General features: G+C 36.8%; 1 protein-coding gene across 3 annotated transcripts in view; it reads right to left on the bottom strand.

The window, feature by feature from the left end:
* Positions 1 to 20,000, bottom strand: part of VPS41 (VPS41 subunit of HOPS complex) — a gene marked incomplete at both ends in the record, with an annotated part of 176,782 nt that overhangs the window by 8,539 nt on the left and 148,243 nt on the right. For all 3 annotated transcript variants that reach the window (XM_084230340.1, XM_084230339.1, XM_084230338.1), the window contains 3 exons: positions 11,427 to 11,563; positions 13,011 to 13,151; positions 15,039 to 15,093. In XM_084230340.1, coding sequence (XP_084086466.1) covers positions 11,427 to 11,563; positions 13,011 to 13,151; positions 15,039 to 15,093 — 333 coding nt within the window. The remainder of the gene's footprint in view (positions 1 to 11,426; positions 11,564 to 13,010; positions 13,152 to 15,038; positions 15,094 to 20,000) is intronic.

The following is a 20,000-nucleotide window of genomic DNA, read 5'->3' as shown; positions in this document are numbered from 1 at the left end:
GTTTAATTAGTTTTTCAATGGAGTTTTTGGGGTTCTCTATGTAGATTATCATATCATCTGCAAATAGTGATAGTTTGACTTCTTCTTTTCCTATTTGGATTCCTTGGATGTCTTTCTCTTGTCTTATTGCTCTGGCTAGGACTTCCAGCATTATATTGAAAAGCAGTGGTGAGAGTGGACATCCTTGTCTTGTTCCAGATCTTAATGGAAATGCTTTCAGCTTTTCACCATTGAGAATGATACTGGCTGTTGGCTTGTCATAGATGGCCTTTATGATGTTGAGGTATGTTCCTTGTATCCCAAGAATTTCAAGGGCTTTTATCATGAATGGCTGTTGCACTTGGTCGAAAGCTTTCTTGGCATCTATTGATATTATCATATGGTTTTTATATTTCTTTTTGTTGATGTATTGGATAACGTTGATTGATTTTCAGATGTTAAACCATCCTTGTGTCCCTGGAATGAATCCTACTTGGTCGTGGTGAATTATCTTATGGATACATTGTTGGATTCTGACAGCTAAAATTTTATTGAGGATTTTTGCATCAGTGTTCATTAGGGAGCTTGGCCTATAGTTTTCTTTTTTTGTGTTGTCCTTGTTCGGTTTTGGTATTAGTGTAATGTTGGCTTCATAGAACGTGTTTGGTATTATCCCTTCCTTCTCAATTTTTTGGAAGAGTTTGTGAAGGATAGGCACTAATTCCTCTCTGAATGTTTGGTAGAATTCATTTGTAAATCCATCAGGTCCTGGGCTTTTGTTTTTGGGGAGGTTTTTGATTACCATTTCAATTTCGCTACTTGTAATTGGTCTGTTTAGGTGCTCTATTTCTTCTTTTTTTAGCTTTGGGTGATTGTAGAGTTGTAGTTGTAGGAATTTGTCCATCTCCTCTAGATTGTTGAACTTGTTCAACTGTTCATTGTAGTTACTGATTATTCTTTTGATTTCTGCTGTGTCTGTTGTGATTTCTCTTCTTTCATTTATGATCTGTTTATTTGTGCTTTCTCCCTTTTTTCCTTTGTGAGCCTGGCTAGGGGTTTGTCTATTTTATTGATTTTTTTCAAAGAACCAGCTCTTGGTTTCATTGATCTTTTTGGATTGTTTTTTTAATTTCGATTTCATTTATTTCTGCTTTAGTTTTTATTATTTCTTTTCTTCTACTGGTTTTGGGGTTTTTTTGTTGTTCCTTTCCTAGTTGTTTGAGCTTTGAGACTAGGTTGTTTCTTTGAGATCTTTCTTGTGTTTCTTGATGTGAGTCTCTATTGCTATATATTTCCCTCTTATTATTGCTTTTGCTGCATCCCATACATTTAAGAAATTGGTGTCCTCTCTGTCATTCAATTCAAAGAATTTTTTAATTTCTTCTTTGATCTCCTCGTTAGTCCAGTGGACTTCCAGTAGTGTGGGTTTCAATCTCCATGAGGTAGGAGAGTACCTTGCCTTCTTTTTATGGTTTATTTCTAGTCTGATGCCTTCATGGTCAGAAAAGATGGTTGGTATGATTTCAATCTTGGTGTATCTGTTGATGTTTGTCTTGGTTCCCAGTATGTGATTAATCCTGGAGAATGATCCGTGCGCTTGAGAAAAATGTGTACTCAGATTTTTTTGGGTTTAGTGTTCTATAGATGTCTGTTAAGCCCAAGCTCTCTAGATCCTTATTTAGAGCTTTAGTGTCTTTACTTATGTTTTGTCTCATTGATCTATTCTTGTTGATAGTGGTGTGTTGAAATCACCCACTATGTATGTGTTTTCTCTGATGTCTGTTTTCAGAGATGACAATAGTTGCCTGTATATTTTGGTGCTCCTTCGTTTGGTGAATATATGTTAATGACTGTTATTTCTTCTTGAAGTATTGTCCCCTTGATCATAATGTAGTGAGCGTTGGGGTCTCTTTTTATCTTTTTGAGTTTGAAATCTGTTTTATCTGATATGAGTATAGCTGTTCCTGCCTTCTTTTTTGGTCCATTTGCTTATAGGATTGTTTTCCATCCTTTAACTTTGAGTCTATTTTTATCTTTTGTAGCTAAATATGTTTCCTGGAGACAGCAAAATGTTGGACTTTGTTTCTTAATCCAGCCCGCGACTCTATGTCTTTTTATTGAAGAGTTTAGTCTATTTACATTTAGAGTTAGTATTGATATGTTAACATCTGTATTTGCCATTTGTTTGTCTTTCCTTTGATTTTATTTATTCTTTTAATAACTTTTTTTTTGTCAGTTCTTGTTCCAATACCATGCAGTTTTTATGATTATGGCTTTGTAGTGTAGTTTGAAGTCTGGGCGTGTGATGCCTCCATTCCCTTCCTTTTTTTTTTTCAGGAGAGCTTTGGCTATTTGGGGTTTTTGGTGATTCCCTATGAATTTCATCAATAATTGTTCTATTTCTTTGAAGAATGTCATTGAAATTTTTATTGGAATAGCATTGAATCTGTATATTGCTTTTGGTAGGATGGCCATTTTTAAAATGTTTATTCTTCCAATCCATGAGCAGGGGATGTCTCTCCATTTCTTTGTGTCTTCTTCTATTTCTTTTAACAGTGTTTTATAGTTTTCTTTGTATAGGCCCTTTACCTCTTTTGTTAGATTTATTCCCAAGTATTTCATTTTTTTTTTTGTGAGCCTGGCTAGGGGTTTGTCTATTTTATTGATTTTTTCAAAGAACCAGCTTTTGGTTTCATTGATCTTTTGGATTGTTTTTTTAGTTTCAATTTCATTTATTTGTGCTTTGGTTTTTATTATTTCTTTTCTTCTACTGGTTTTGGGTTTTTTTGTTGTTGTTCTTTTTCTAGTTCTTTGAGCTTCGAGATTAGGTTGTTTCTTTGAGTTCTTTCTTGTTTCTTGATGTGAGCCTCTATTGCTATATATTTTCCTCTTATTACTGCTTTTGCTGCATCCCATACATTTAGGAAATTGGTGTCCTCCTTGTCATTCAATTGAAAGAATTTTTTAAGTTCTTCTTTGATCTCCCCATTAGTCCAGTGGTCTTCCAGTAGTGTGGTTTTCAATCTCCAAGAGGTAGGAGAATTCCTTGCCTTCATATTTAGTGACCATTGGGATCTCTTTTTATCTTTTTGAGTTTGAAGTTTGTTTTATCTGATATAAGTATAGCTGTTCCTGCTTTCTTTTTTGGTCCATTTGCTTGTAGGATTGTTTTCCATCCTTTAACTTTGAGTCTATTTTTATCTTATGTAGCTAAATGTGTTTCCTGTAGACAGCAAAAGGTTGGATTTTGTTTCTTAATCTAGGCTGCGACTCTGTGTCTTTTTATTGTAGAGTTTAGTCCATTTACATTTAGAGTTAATATTGATATGTTAGCATCTGTATTTGCCATTGTGCTTGTCTTTCCTTTGATTTTATTTATTCTTTTAATAACTTTTTTTTCCTTTGGCCTTCTTCCATTGTTATTCATCCCTCTTTGGTTCTGGCTTTAGGACTCCTTGCAGTATTTTTTGGAGTGGAGGTTTAGTCGTAATGAAATTCTAGAGTTTCTGTTTGTCTGGGAAGGTCCTTATTCTTTCTTCATAGAGGAAGGAAAGCTTTGAAGGATAGAGTATTCTTGGTTGGCATTTGTTGTTTTGGAGTCTGTTGACTATGTCCCTCCCCTCTCTCCTTGTCCGTAGTGTTTCTTCAGAGAAGTCTGATGTCAGTCTGATTGGTTTTCCTTTGTATGTTATCTGTTTCTTTCCTCTTGTCAGCTTCATTATTTTTTCCTTGTCTTGGGTTCTTGGGAGCTTTACTATTATGTGTCTTGCTGTATTTCTCCTTTTTTGATGGAAATTTGGTGTTCTTCTTGCTTCTTGTATGTCTACTTTCAGCTCCTTCATCACATTTGGGAAGTTCTCTTCAATTACTTCCTTGAATATTTTCTCTGTTCCTAGGTCTCTCTCCTCTCCTTCTGGGATTCCTATAACTCTTATATTTCCTTTCCTCATGGAGTCAGATAGTTCCCGAAGTCTTTTGTCAGTCTTTTTCATTCGTACTTCTCTTTCCATTTCTGTTTGGTTCTTTTTATTTCTGTGTCTTTGAGAGTGCTTATTCATTCTTCCATTTCCTCTATTCTGTTATCACTGCTTTTTCCAGCATTCTTTAGCTCTTTTGTTAATCCTTTGATCTCCTGTATTTTCTTCATTTCCTTCTTTAGGGACTCAATTTCATTCTTCTGCATGTTGTTTTCCTTAATGACTTCCGTCAGTTTTTCATCACGGCAATTTTAAATTCTTTTTCTGGAAGGATCAGCAGTGCTTCCAAGTCACTGTTGTTGCAAGCTGGTGGGTGGTTTTCTTTTTGTGGTGTGTCTTTTTCCTGAGGAGTTGCTACGTTGCATGTAGTTTTTCTTACTCCTGCTGCCTGTCTTCTAATTTGCCATATGCGTTGGGACACTGTGCTGCTGGTACTGGCCGGCATCTTTTTGGTGTGCTCTTTCGTTGGTTTCAGAAACTGGCAGTCCAAACGAGTCAAATACTGTTATGTTAGAAGTCTAGTGAGGCAGTGGTACTTTGAGTATGTTAATGGTTTCTGTCACAGAATATCTCCTCCTTCTGTGTTTAATTACAAAGGTGTGTCTTGAAGTCCCACAAACTTCCCTGGAGGTGGGGCAGCTGGATTACACTCTGGGTTCCAAATCGCTGGATCCCCCTCTGGGCTCTGATTTCCTGCCAGGTGGGACCAGGATTGTGGGGGCCTTTAGCTCACCTTTGACTGCCCAGGGATCCTTCTCCCTCTGGCTCTATGGGGAGCCTCCTGCCGGTTACAAGCAGTCTTTATTGAAGAAAGTTCCCTGTTCTAAAATGGAGATGCAGAGACGCACTCTCTTGCGCACCCTGTCTGCCCCGGCTGTGGGTGCCTGCTCCCTCTTTGGGCTTGGAGTGCTGGCCAGAAAGTGCCTGGCGTGGGCGAACTTCCCCCCACTCACCTCTGGCTCCGGCAGGAGCCTTCTGCCAGTTTCAGGCAGTCTTTATTTTTATTTCTTTATTTTTTTTGCTCCCTAATTTAAAAATATTTATTTTTATAGCTATATTTTACATTATTGTTCATTTTTGTACAATGCTTGTTTTCTCAGGTACATTCCCCGTAAAATTCCCACCACCAATTCACCCATGAACCACTGTCATAGTCCCTTGTACTCTTCCCTCTCCCGTTTTGAGCCTTCCTCTGTTCCTGCAGAATGTCTCTGATTTATAGTTGTCTGCTAATTTTGTTTTTTCATATATTATTATTGTTATTATTATTATTTTTTTCTAATCCCTTATTTGATTCTCTATATTCCTCCAATAAGACATTTTAAATAAAACGAGTAACAACAAATGTTGGTTAGGGGTGAGGATGTGATGCAAAAAGAACTCTCCTACACTGCTGATGGGAGTGCAAACTGGTCCAACCATATTGGAAAGCTGTGTGGAGGTTCCTCAAACTACTAAAAATGGAGCTACCATATGACCCAGCAATTCCACTCCTAGGAATCTACCCAGAGGATACAAAAATATTAATTCAAAAAGATACCTACCCCCCTATGTTGATGCAGCACTATTTACAATAGGTAAGATACAGAAACCACCCAAATGCCCAAAAAATGATAAACTCATGCCATTTGCACAGCAACTTGAATGGAGCTGGAAGGGATTATGCTCAGTGAAATAAGCCAGAAGGAAAAAGAAAAATATCAGGCAGTCTTTATTGAAGAAAGGTCCCTGTTCTAAAATGGCGAGGCGGAGAGGCACTCTCCTGAGCACCCGGTATGCCCGGGCCATCGGTGCCTGCTCCCCCTCTGGGCTCAGACTGCTGGCCAGAAGGGGCCTGGCATGTGCAAACTTCCCAGCTCACCTCTGGCTCCACCGGGAGCCTTCTGCTGGTTGCAGGCAGTCTTTATTGAAGAAAGGTCCCTGTTCTAAAATGGCGATGCAGAGACACACTCTATGCGTGCCTGGTCTGCCTCTATGGTGAATTCTCTTGCCTTCCCATGCCTCTGGCCTATACCCCAGTGCTTGTCTAAATAAATAAATAAATCTTTTTTTTTTTTTTGAAAAAAAAAAAAAAAAAAAAAAAGAGATTTCTGGTATGTAGCCAGGCTTGACAAACACTGATTTAATCTAAAGGGAAAACTGAAATCTAGAAAGCTTATATATTCTCCCAAAGGTCAACAATATTGTTAATGGCAAAGCCAGGTCTGCTAATATCACATCTATTGCTCTTTAAAGACAGCATTCATCTTCCATTATATTCTGCTGGTATAACCTGCAGCACAATAATTGCATATCTCTAGAGACCAATGGGGCAACCAGCAAGGTACACAAGATTTAGTCAGAAGATCAGAGTTCATATTAGTTTACCACTTTCCAAGACTGGTGAGTGACTCAACCTTTTTAACACTCAGTCTACTAATCTGTAAAATGAAGACTATAGTTCTGAAAGATTATGTGAATATAAATGACTGTCCAAAAATACTGTCAAAGGAGAAGTAATTAAGAACAAATATGGTGAAAAACACAAACTCCAACAATAGAAAAGGATATAAATGCTAGATAAAATGCAAGCAAAATATCTGAAAACCATAAAAAAAAATTAAAGAATTTAGAGCATAAAAATAATTTGTAAATTGTGGTCAGTTTACTGAAATTGAAATATCATTTGTGTCTTATTGTTTTATGTGAAATTTATATGAAAACAAATGCTCTCTGTCCTTAAAATCAGGCCTAGAAACATTTTAAGTTTGTGAATTATGATAAGGGTTACTTTTATCTTACTGAATTTATGAAGTCTTTAAAATATGTTGAATAATTATACTAATAGTATAACAAGAAATACAAATATAAATTAAAATAAAAATTTAAAACTTAAATATTGATGTGTTTGATTGTACTATTTCATTAACTTTAACTATGTCCTAGATATCTTACAAACCTAAGTAAACTTTAGATGAAAAAAAATGTTGTGGATTTCAGAAAACATAAAATTTTAAAATCAGAGGAGATGTTTATTTCAGGATCCTCCCCACAATGCTCTCTACCTTCTTTAAAACTAGCAATTGGATAAGGAGAATTTTCAGTGGTCAAGACGTTTTAAAATGTTGTAATTCCATTGTGTATATATACCACATCTTCTTGATCCAGGCATCTATTTTTGGGCATTTAGGTTGTTTTCAGTTTTTACCTATTATAAATAGTGCTGCAATAAACATAGGGGTACAGGTATTTTTTTGAATCAGTGTCTTTGTGTCCTTTGGTAGCTCCATTTTTAGCAGTCTGAGGGACCTCCACACAGCCTTCCATAGTGGTTGGACCAGTTTGCACTCCCACCAGCAATGTAGGAGAGTTCCTTTTTCATCACATCCTCGCCAACATTTGCTGTTGCTAGTTTTTCTGATATGTGCCATTCTTACTGGTATAAGGTGATATCTCATTGTGGTTTTGATTTGCATTTCCCTGATTATAAGGAATGTTGAACATTTTTTCATATGCCTGTTGGCATTTACATTTCCTCTTTGGAGAAGCATCTTTTAAGTACTTCTGTCCATTTCTTGACTGGATTGTTTACTTTGATTTTGTTGAGTCACATGAGTTCTTCGTATATCTTTGTATATCTTTGATCAGTTATATGGAGTGCAAAGATTTTTTCCCAATCAGTGGGATATCTCTGTGTTTTGGTTAATGTCTCCTTTGCTGTACAGAGGCTTTTCAGTTTGATGTAATCCCAGGTGAAATACTATTCAGCAATCAAAAAAAAAATAAACTGATGCCATTCACAGCAACATGGATGGAGCTAGAAGGAATTATGCTCAATGAAATAAATCAGAAGAAAAAAAATTTGGATGGTTTCACTTATAGGAGGAATATAGCGGAACCAAATAAAACATCAGGGGAAAAAATAATAACAATACAAAACACAACAAAACAGACAATTATAAACCAGAGACATCCTGCAGGGGAGGAGGAGAGAGAGGGATCAGAGGGAGGGAGGGAGGAGCACAGGGGACTGAGGTGATGGTGCATGGGTGCATTGGTGAAGGAAATTCTATGGGGACTACACCTGAGGGAGGGGAAGCAAAATTGTTTAAAAATGAACAATGATGTAAAAATATATAAATAAATTAAAAAATAAAATGTTGTAATTCTATTGTAAATCTTCCCCTTTATGAGATTCCCAATGCATATAAGAAAAAAAAAAAGCCGAGAAGCTCAGTTACATTCCTTCTCTAACAATTAACCATGGAATCTCTAGCTTAATAAATTATTTTTATCGCCTCCCCCAGGGTCATCCATTCCCCTAGACACAGGCGATTCTAGATTTTTGTAGATTCATGTATTATTGTTAGGATGTGTGAAAATCAACTATAGTTTTATGAAACAAGCTAACAAAAAAACTAGATAGAATCAAAGACAAGTATGTGAAACCCTTCTGGAAGCTTCGTAATGTTTTAAAAATAGGTTATTTTTGCAGTGTTCCCTAATAGGGTGCCTAGAGAATGAAAATAAATCATCACCAATAAAAAGAGTCACTTTTTCCAGAGGGAAAAAAGTTCTGAGCTCTTTTTTTCATATGTAAGTCAGAAGTACCCCTTGAATTCTTTGAACAATTGTCCCCAGCAGAGCATTTTTTCTCTCCAGTGGAGACTGAGGGTGGCAGTTCCCACAAGCTCTATCACTGTCCTTGAGGATCCCACCCACACCATCTCAGAAGGTACTCCTTGATTGGATTGATTTACTCCTTGATTTCTAGGTAGCCATTGTTCTTTGAACCCACTGGCTAAATAACTCCTTGGCTCTTTTACATATCACTAACTGCATACTTATATATCTTAAGAAAAAGTTCTTAGTATATTCTAAAACATAATAAGAGGATAAAAAAATTGACTTAGCAACTGTCTTAGTGGGTAGTTTTTACATGGAATTCATTTTGCACCTAATAATACTATTTTCATTCCCAGTTGACTCAGAACCATGCATATTCATTCATAAAAAATGAATAAAAATGTGGTATATATACAGAATGGAACACGACTCAGTAATAAAAAAGGGTGAACTCTCACTACTTGCAACAACATGGATGGATATGGAAATTAGTATAAATACTGGATGGTTTTACTTATCCGTGGAATATAGAGAAACAAAACAAAGGGTGAGACAACATCAAAGCAAATAAGAAACCCTAGAAAACTGTGGATTGCTACAAAAAAGGGAGGGAGGAATACACAGTGGGGAGAGGGCACAGTGGACTGTGGTGGGAACTATGGGTGCCTTGGTGGAGGGCGTGGTGTGGAACCTCGCATTTGAGGTGTGGTCTTACGCCTCTGAATCACATACAGTGTGATAAACCAATACTTACCTCAATTAAAAAAAAAACAGGCAGTGATCTTTCAGGGATGTTGATGAGCTTAGTTCTCTAGAGGAAGAGCCTAGTAAGAGGAACTTATTAGGTGGTTTTGCAGGCATTATGAAGGCTAAGGGAAAAGTAAGGCACATTTTGCAACCTAGAGGTGAAACTTGATGTGCTATTGAGCTAGAAGCCAGAAATGTAATTATTCATCACCTCTTTTTGGTAGAGATGTTCTGAAACACCCAAATGCCTTCTCAACACATTAGGTTTGAAACTTGGAATGCCTTGGCAAACCTACGGATGCTAAATAAAATATGGATAATTATCAAGCCCACTCTCACCTAGAACTTTATACGGTCTGACTTTGAAACCTCTTTCACCAAAGCCAATTCCTAACCTTAGAATTAACGAATTATTTCCTGTCCAGGTCACTTTTCTGCCCACATTACTCTTCTTCCTGGCCTTTCTCATCATCCTTCCCATATTCTTTCCCCAAGTCCTTTGCAAACCTCCAAATTCCACTGCAAATAAACAGCTCTATGTCTTTAAGTTTTTTGCAGATTAGCTCCGCTACTTCTTTCCTTAATCAAATACCCATTTTTTCTATTATGACTGATTTCTCACAAGCCCCCTGAATGAAGATTCCTTGTTTTCTGACATCCCAGCCTTCAGGAAGACTGACAGGCTTAGCCCCAGTTCATGGAGAATGCTGGAGCCTGGCTGAAAGGCTCCCACCAACCCACATTCCTTAATGCCTACTTGGATGATTCATTGTTGTCTCACAGTTTCTCAATTAATTCCACTCCAGGGACCTTTACCTTCACCTACTTTTTAAAGATATGCACAATGACACCTTTGGAAATTTCAATGTAGGGCCTCCCCGGTGGTACAGCGGTTGAGCACTGGGCTGCGAAGTTGCCCACAGCCTCTACAGCTCCGGTTCGATCCCCGGCTGCCTGCAAGGGTCCCACATGGCGCGCAGAACTCTCCTGCCCGGCCCGCTGCTCCCATCAGCAGTGTACTTTGGTCCTTCTGCCTGTTATGCTCCCCACTCTGGCTCTGGTGAATTCTCTCACCCTCCCGCGCTACTGACTGTATCCAGTGCTTGTATAAATAAATAAATAAATCTTTAAAAAAAAAATGAAAGTTCAATGTAACAATTTCCCATACCCTGGTCACAATCTCACGCAGCTGTCATTCCTTTATGTTTTTACAACTCTTCTTGATGCCATCAATCTTTCTCCATTTCTTCTCCTTTCACCCTGTCTCTTAGCAGAGCCACCACTCTACACCCTTCATGGTGACTATATCCCCTAAGCCATCTCTTGATGCTCTTTTCCTTACTGAAGCTGAAATCATTTCTCTGCCCATCATCTTGTCTTTTGGCTCTATCTGCAACATCTTTGTTTCCAGGAAAGCAATTTCATCTATATATGAGCATTTATTTTTCAAATGAAGTAGTACAAGAACAGTCTGAATTTTTAAAGAAATGTGCTTTAAATAATTTCCAGTTCTACTGAAATCACCGGCATTCTGAAAATAACAATTGTTAGTCATTTTAGATAAGAATACTTTGTATTAGCATATTAAGTATTTATATGAAAATACGCACTTCATCACTCTTATCATAAATTCTGAATTACTATAGGTAATAAAGTTGTATTAGTCTAGAAAAAACACAAAAGGTTAAATAAGATCCTGTATTTAAATGTATTTCAGCCACTGGGTTACTGAGTAGCTTGAAGGGAATTGACAAACTATTCAAAAACCAAATTTTTATTCCCCCAACGTTCTTTCTACTTAAAATTTCTTTTATGGTCAGATCTGACAGTGACTGAACTACTCCCACATGTTCCCCAACACCATGCTATATTTACCACAACAATGTGAGAAAATCTGTTCAAGAAGACAAAAGTTAGAGATGGTCAAAAAATAGGATGAGTTCCTTAAAGGGTGCTATTTCTAATATCTCTATTGGAACAATTTTCCAAATATTTGATCCTAAATAAAATGTAACTATCAAACTGAATTCTTTGATACCTAAAATAAATCCTTAGAAATATTTACCTAGTAGCCAGCCAAATTACTCAGTGTTTGTCTGTCCAAGAAAGGATACTTACTTGTAAATTGTAGTCTTGCAGAATTTTAACCAGGGAATCTCTCAAATTGGGAATCTCCATTCCTTCTTTAATACGGTGAATAAGTAGAATTGGGTCAACATGCGTGCCAATGTTGTTTAACAAGCCAGTAATGAATGCTGAAAAATACCACAAAAAGCACCATATAAGCAATGTATATAATGCAGTCGTAGGCCAAAAGTAAGTTTAAAAAATCACTTCCTTTCAGATATTAAAACCATTTAAATTTCTACCTTAAAAAAAAAAATCTAACCTTACATTCCTCATGACATAAAAAAGAATACAGTTGGCTATTTTAAAGGAGTGTACTAGGGGCCTCCCTGGTGGCCTAGGGGTTAAGTCTCAGCACTATCACCACTGTGGCCAGAGTTCGATCCCCGGCCACGGAGATAACCCAGTGGCACAGCAGACCTCTCCTGTTTCGCCTGTTGCTCTATTCTGCAGTATATTTGCCTGTTCTGCTCCCCACTCTGTCTCTGATAAATCCTCTCCCCCTGTTCCCCACCTCTGGCCTATACTCAGTTATTCTATGCAAAAATTAAAAAACAAAACAAAACAAAACAAACACAATTTCCCCATTGTTCTGCAAGGCAAGAATGCTATTTGTCTCCATTTTATGGAAAAGGGAAATGGAGTGGTGAATACATTCAGGGTCACATAAGTCCAAATTCAAACCCATGACAGATCCAAGTTCATGATGTGTTCCATTACATCCACTTTGACTCCTTTAAGATTCTTAAAATACTATTTCAGCATGCAAAGATTTTCAAAGATATATGTGTAATTGCCTTAGTATGAAAATGGCTTCAGCAACATTATCTACTTGTATTTCTGATTAAAAAGACAATCACAACAGCAATTTCTAGAACTTGAAAATTTTGAAATAGATAAAACTTTCCCCACCAAAATGAAAGAAAGGAAATTTTTAAACCATTGCTTTTGACTGTTTGATTAGTGATTTTAAACAACTAGTTGCTGAATCATTTCTATATCTACAAAAGAGGATTTGGGTTTAGTTAGGGGACTATCTTTTGCTTCTTTCCAAAATGGGAAACCCAATGCAAATGGTCAAGTGGCAGGCCAACAAATACACATTCCCGGTGCTGCATAGAGTGGAGCAGGAAAGAGAGATAAATAATACAACAGCAAACCCTCAGGTGTGGTCAATGTCCAGTGACAGTTAAGTGTTTCCAAAAAAAGAGACTGACAAGGGCTATAGACTTCAAAATAAATGCCCCATTATACAAATTGAAAAAAATAAAAACAAAACCATGGCAGATTACATTTATCCAATCTGATTGCAGCAATTGAACTATGCTTATGTATCATGGGGACATAGTTAATATTATCAGGTTAACCACTTGTCCTTTATCATATTCATTTGATAAAGCAAAGGCATGAAGGTCCAGGCTTCTCCACACAGGAGGAGTAATAGCAATCATTACAATATTCCTGGCCCATTATTATTACAGGCACTTTCTATTTTGAACCCAATATGTCTTGAAGTAATTCTTACTCTACATGTGAAAGAAAAAAGTTAAGGTTATAGATAGATTTTCTGCTTACGTGGTTTGTCAATAGAATATAAAATCAGATCTTCCCAGAGTTCTCCATCATCTTGCTCCTTGGCAAATTCAATTGCTTTATCAACATCATGTAATTCCTCCATGATCATCTTCAGGGCGCTTCGGCTATTACCCATTCGGCCTAGCAAAGATGTGAAAAATATTTCATTTAAGATACATTAATAAGACATCCTTAAAGGATGTGTTATGTGACATTAACATTTACTATCCATAAGATGGCATAATACATATCTCGTATTTACTGGGTGTTTGCTTTGTGCTGAGTACTCATGTAAGCGCTTCATAAGAATTATATCATTTAATCATCACAGGATTTCTATGAGGTATGTTCTACTAATATTTCTCTTTTGCAAAAGGGGAAATTGAAGTGTTAATTATTAGCCAGATGACATAGCATCTGAGAGGCTGATCTGGAACCTGAACTCAGATCTGTGAGAGTCTGACTTCTTTCTGATGTTTCTTTTGATACTTTCATGCTCACTTAGATAGGTCCTGGAGTCATTCTGTGTCTTTAGGTACTTTTGTCTATTGAGCTGATAGAGTTTGTGCCAACTGTAAATTCCACTAACTGTAAACTCTTTTCTTCCTCTTCCAAGTTGAAGGGAAATCTGTTTAACAACCTTTATGAAATGAAAATATTTGCCACTTCTGCTTCTACTTGGTTAATTACCTTTACACTTGGCTTTTTGATCTACTGGTATTTTTATGGCTTTGTCAACAATTTTCATGAGTTTTTAATATATACATGTAGAAAGTTTCACTCAGTGGAGGGAGTGACAGTAACTGCTCAGCTGTGGACTGTTATCCTTATCCATGTGCCCTGGCCTGCAGCAGAAACTATTGATAAATGGGCTTAAACCCTTCTCACTTAGGGAGTCATTATCAACTGATGACAATGCCCTGTGAATAAAATGATATCCTATTTATTATACTTTCTACGGCATTTTATTTTTTTCTACAAATATAATTTCCACAGACTATACTTTTAAAAAGGTTATTTTTTAAAATGTATACAGTATTTTAAAGTTTTTATGATTTAAAAAGGGCGAATGTTTTCCTTTATAATTTCTCCAGTGCTTCTCAGACAATAGGAGATTATGATAAAAACTTAACTCTATAAAATTCTTAGAAGGGACTCCGGAAGAAGCAAATTGAAGAGCTACTTGAAGTTGTGATTAGAATGCCAAGAACTTACTGAAATGTTTTCTCCTAAGGAAGGTAGACCCTATAACTGACGGGCGGTCCTACGATTGGTGCTGGGACCCTTGAAACTGCATATGTGTATGCACGGGCAGAAGATTTAGATTATTTTTCATGATGGCATCCCAAGGTACCAGTGAGGCTATGTGCGGTATAAGGGAAAGATTTAAAGTAGAAAGACTATACTTTACCAGAGCAGGGCCCAGAAGGGTGTTCGAGAAACACCTAGTATGAACTTTATTATTTATGCTACAAATGTCTGCCTAGACCTTCCCTAGGAAATTTTCAGAAACCTAATAATAAGTTCTGTGTCTCGTGAGATAGATGGAGGCAGCCCAAAGATGAAGGACAACAGAGAATTATATTATAATAAAAAAAAAAAAATTCTCCTCTCTGCCAAAAGTTTGATATTTAATTGTATTTCCTGTAGTTAGTTAGGGTATAATTTTTGGAAATGAACAGTATTTTCTACCAAGATGATGATAACATAAGCTGATTTTTTTAAATAAAAATGAACAACTTATCAACTTGTCTACAATTTATTTCATGACGTGAGGAATATGAAGAGATACAATTTTATTGTTTATACCACAATACCAATCTGTTTTTTCAACAGCGTTTACTAAACAATTCTTCCTTGTCTGGTGAGCTGTGAAGTCTCCTTTCCATGTGTTAAATTCATATATAAAATAGGCTCTTGCCTCTGTGTTACCTCAGTTTAAACTTATGTTCATTCTTAGACAGCTCACATCACATTGTCACTCCTTTTCTTAGTTGACAGAGAACAAAATGAATAAAAGCCACTTACTCAAAAGATAAACTGTCTCTTCTACAAAGTTTCTCTGCTGACAGATCTCAAGAGCCTTCAAATAAAGCAGGGTAAAAATGTTACTATGGGTTACAAAACTAGAATCAATATTAACAGAATCACTTAAACATACAAATTTGAAAGAATTTCCCCATTTACCTCCCTTTTAAAAACAAAACAAAAGCAGCAACTAAAATATAAATCTCTAGGTTTGGCTGGTGGCTACATCTCTTCAGCTCTCAGAGAGGTGCCACATCCTACACAATTTAACTATTAATATATTTGAGGCAACACAAAACATTCCATGAATAAAGGCAGAAAGCTAGATGCTGAGAGAAAAGACCTCTCCCACCAAGCCTTCTCTCTTTCTGCCATGCTACCTCTTCACAGCACTGCTTCCCAGCTAATCCAGTCGCTGGTTTAAGCTCTGTTTCCCTCTGCTGGAATGTACTAAGTTCCATGAAAAGACTGCTGTTCACTGCTGCATATTCCCAGTGTGGAATATCCACAGCTCAGTAAACATTTATTGCCTGCATGCATAAATAAACGCTAGGAATACTGCTAGTGGCAGCTCATAGGGTTTAAAAGAGAACTCTGCTCAAGAAGCTATGAAAAGTGAGAGGGAAGAAATACCTTCGACAATCAAGGAGAAAATCGAGTAAAGAAATGAGGACATCTTAGATGACAGCATTTCCTTGTGTATAAGAAAGACAAGAAAGTGTGTTTTTATTCAATAATCTGTGTCAGCTGACACACATGTACTATAGGCTGGGCACTGGAGGGTCTGATTGGACAGAGGTGCAAAGATGAGCGTGGTAAGAATATTGATGATGATGACACGTAAGGGGGACAGCCAGAAGGAGGTAACTCCATAGGAAGGAAGGCCGCCTAAGTGTGTCTGAGGGGGCATAGGCTAAGGAAGGTGACAATAAAATTCCATGACCAGGGGAACATGAATCAGAAACAGGTGCAGAGATAAGGGATGCTGAGCTCTGGTGTGGCCCTTTTATACAAAGCTTCATGGAAAAGATGGCATCTGAGCTGGGTGTAGTATGATAAGCAAGAGTGTTCAAGAAGAATCTGATCTCTTACCCCCCTATGTAACTGGACTTCACTTAAATCTGAGATTCCTTCCTGTGGCCTGCAAGGCTTCAGCTATTTAGCCTTGCCTTTCTTGGCAGCTTCACCTGTCTCATACTCTACTGTGGGCCCTCAGTCTGAAATGTTGTCTTCACGCCTTACTCTCTACCCCTCAGGTACTTCAGACAAACAATCCTTGGAGATAACTCTCATGACCATGCAGTCCTTTACAACACTTAACCACTATGTGATGGCTGCTCCCTCAGGGTCTAATTCCTATTGGATGGGTCATGCCCACCCCAATCCACATGCTTAGCACAATGTATGCCTTACAGAAGGTGTGCAAGAAATAGCTTTCAAATAAACAAGCAGGCAGCAAAAGGCTCCAGGAAAATGATTATTGGGTTGCATGGTCAGAGTAGCATTTAAAAACAAGGACTGATAGGATAAAAAGAACAAATACAAGTTCATTTATTTTTTTCATTTAATGGAGATCTCGGAAATAATACCAGGAAATAGATATTTGACTTAAATAAAGATTGTGTGTGGAAGATTTAAATGTGTCTCTGGTTGTAGATTAAGAGCTAAAAGGGAAAAAAAAGGCTGATCATAGAGATCAAGGCAGCAACAAAACACAAAAAGGGGAAAAAATATCTTACTTAAAATTGCAATAAGATCAGGATGGTGTTTTAAAGTATACACAAACCATTTAAATGAGGAAGTGAGAAGACCTGAAGGTCACAATGAGGAGAAAACCCGTAATTCCTTTCAAAACACGTAAGATTACTTTCAAAACTCATGTGGTAGAGTCAGAGTTGCACTCACCCCCCATCTTTTTCCTATTTCTTCTACATATGATTTTTTCTTCTAATATGATTTTAGGTGGGTGTGTAACTGCTCAGAATTAAAAAAAAATAGTCTCAAGCCTCCTCGGTGGTAGGAGAGCGATGTGACAACCTACCCCACAGAGATGAAAGGAATGGCAACTTCCAGGCTGTTCTCTAAGAAGCAGTTATGTGTGAGTGAACCTGTTCTTGTTTTCAATTCTTTCATGCAATCTGCTTCTGGAACCCTGGATAATTCCTTCTTACATCATGAGGACAAGGACCCCAGGTGAAGTGTCCAGAGAGAAGAGCCGAGTTTCTGACCCCATGGGAGGTCACCTCCAGCAGGGTCACTCCACTGGGACTTGCATTTGACAGAGAACTAAACTGCTACTTTTCTTAAGCCACTTTATGTTGGGATTCTGATCACTCATAGTTGAACCTAATCTTAGCTAATCCTTAGAAAACCCTCCTTCATTCTGATTAAAAAAGGGTTTATCTCTCCCTATGCTTTATGCCCATAATTCATCATCAAAGACAATGGAACTATTTTTACTGACTCTTTAACTCTTCTGCAGTGACAGAATACACAGATGAAAAGTGAAATGGTAAGAACAAAAATACAAATTCAGAGGACCTGGCGCTATTTCAACAAAAATTTATTGGGAAACCAACAAAGCAGATTTGTTCTAGCAGCAGAGGGACAGAAGGCAGTTTAGGGTTCAGTGGGATTGTCACTCACAGATACAGAGAAAATGGTAACACCACTGGAGAGGTAGAATATTAAAGAAGAGGGTATGAATAAAGATGAATGCACTGCTTGTTTATCACTACAAGATATCAAAAATCACCTTTGTACTTGCAAATTTACTGACACTTTAAATGTGCTACTTAGAAGTTTCTAACAAGTTACCACCCCCACCCCTTTCTTCAACATGTCAGAATGCTGGAGAGCAGGCTTGTATGAGATCACAGAGTTTGTTGTCTGAAGGCTCACTGAGCTGTCTTAATAAGACAGCAGCCACGGATGTGGCTATTAAGATAAATGAAAAATTCAATTCTTTAGTCACACTAGCCACATTTCAAATTTTCAACAGTGACATGTGGCTATTGGTTACCTGGTTGGACAATTAGACTCTTGAACATTTCCATCATTATAGAACATTCTATAGCGTAACATTAGAAGCTCTTTGAGGATACTATGAAAAATGATAATGCAGGAAGGAATAAAAGTGTTAAGGTAAGTTTGAGTGGTCTGGAATGCAGACAGATGTATAACACCAAGCTCAAAGATAATCTGAGTTGTTGAAATTTGAACTAAACATATTTTTAAATGTTCTATGAATAGTTTCTAAAAGTACCTTAAATTATTCTTTTCTCATAAATGAGAAAGTAGAGACTACAAATATTTATAAATTTTAGGGTAAAAAGAAAGTGTTTCTGGTAATAGACTTGCATCATTGATACAAAAGAAGCAGAAAAACATGTTTCCTTATTTTAGATTCTTGAATGTTCTGGGACTATAGTGCTCCCTCTAGAGGAAAGAGTGGGGAAGCTAAAACTGAGTCACTCCCTCAAACACATGGAAAGAACAGTAAAAATAAAAGTGAAAAGACAATTTAATGACAGAAATTGAATAAAAAGTCATAAAAAATTTTAATTTTTTTCCTGATTTAGTAAAAAACTTGGGGATGAGTAACAGAAGCCTTATCAACTATAAATTAAACAATGATTTGTGCCTCATCTTGACTGTCATCTTTTATGTAATCCTCTCTTCTTTAATGAAAATCTATGAGCTCTGCATGTTTCAGTTTTATTCCTCCAAATTTACAAATACTGCCACCTTGTGAATGCGATTAGGTATCAGAAAGGTCATAAATTAAGGTAAAATTTGCCAAAGCTATAAAGTTGAATCTCTGCTTTTAATTATTCTAGGTGTAAGCTAATCAGATTTGCAAATGAAAACTAGTCCCCCCTACACCAGAGAGGAGAAATCAAACACTGTATAAAATGAACAATGATGTATAAAATATATAGAAAAATACATTTAAAAAAAGAAAGAAAACTAATCCCTGATGCCTACACATAGAAGTTATTGGGGGGAAAAAAAAGAAAAACAAAGGATAGTTTGACAGTTTAAAAAATGAAAGTCTGTCACGACTCTTGAAATATTAAGGAATATCTTCACAGTAAGCACCCCTTATCCAAGATTTTGTTTTCCATGGTTTCAGTTACCTGTGGTCAATCTTGGTTTGAAAATATTATGAGCAGTAAGATATTCTGAGAGACACACTCATAGCAGGAATCTAGAAAACTTAAATAAGGGACCAGGAAAATGAATATAAGAAAGTGAAAATCAAAATCAACAAAAAACTATGAACCAGAGACACTTTTTGGGGGGGTGGGTGGCGGGAGGGGAAGGATTGGGGTCAGAATGGGGCGTTTGCAATTGTATGGGGGAATATAAAAATAAAATTTATTATTTAAAAAAAAAAGATATTCTGAGAGACAGATCACAGTCACATAACTTTTATTATAGTATGTTGTTATGATTGCTTTATTTTATTCTTAACTGTTGTTCTTAATCTCTTACTGTGCCTAATTTATATATCACTGGTATGAGCACATAGGAAAAAAAAAAAAAACATATACAGGGCTCAGTACTATCTGTGGCATCAGGCACCCCTTGGAGTTTTGAATATATGCACCGCAATAGGGGAGAATATTGTACTATTACTGTAGCTATTATTATCTTAATTAGCTTTCTAAACCTGAAAAATGATTCCTGACCATAGTGGAAATAAGGGATCTGAAGTTAAGAGATCCAGGTTTGGCTTATGAGCTCTAGACTTCAGGTTGCTTTCTTCAAATCTGGACTACTCAGCTTGTCATTTATAAAATGACTCTACACAACTACCTGCACTTTTGTAAATAAAAAACAAAGTACATGAAAGTACAGCACAACAAAAAATTGTCTTCTTAACCTGCTGTAGACTCTATAAATTCCTAAAAAGTATATTCTTCCGATAACAATTTCATAAAATCTTATGACTATTTT

Source organism: Talpa europaea (genome assembly GCF_964194135.1).
Source record: "Talpa europaea genome assembly, chromosome: 3".
NCBI lineage: Eukaryota > Metazoa > Chordata > Mammalia > Eulipotyphla > Talpidae > Talpa > Talpa europaea.
This window is presented reverse-complemented; position numbering and strand designations above follow the sequence as displayed.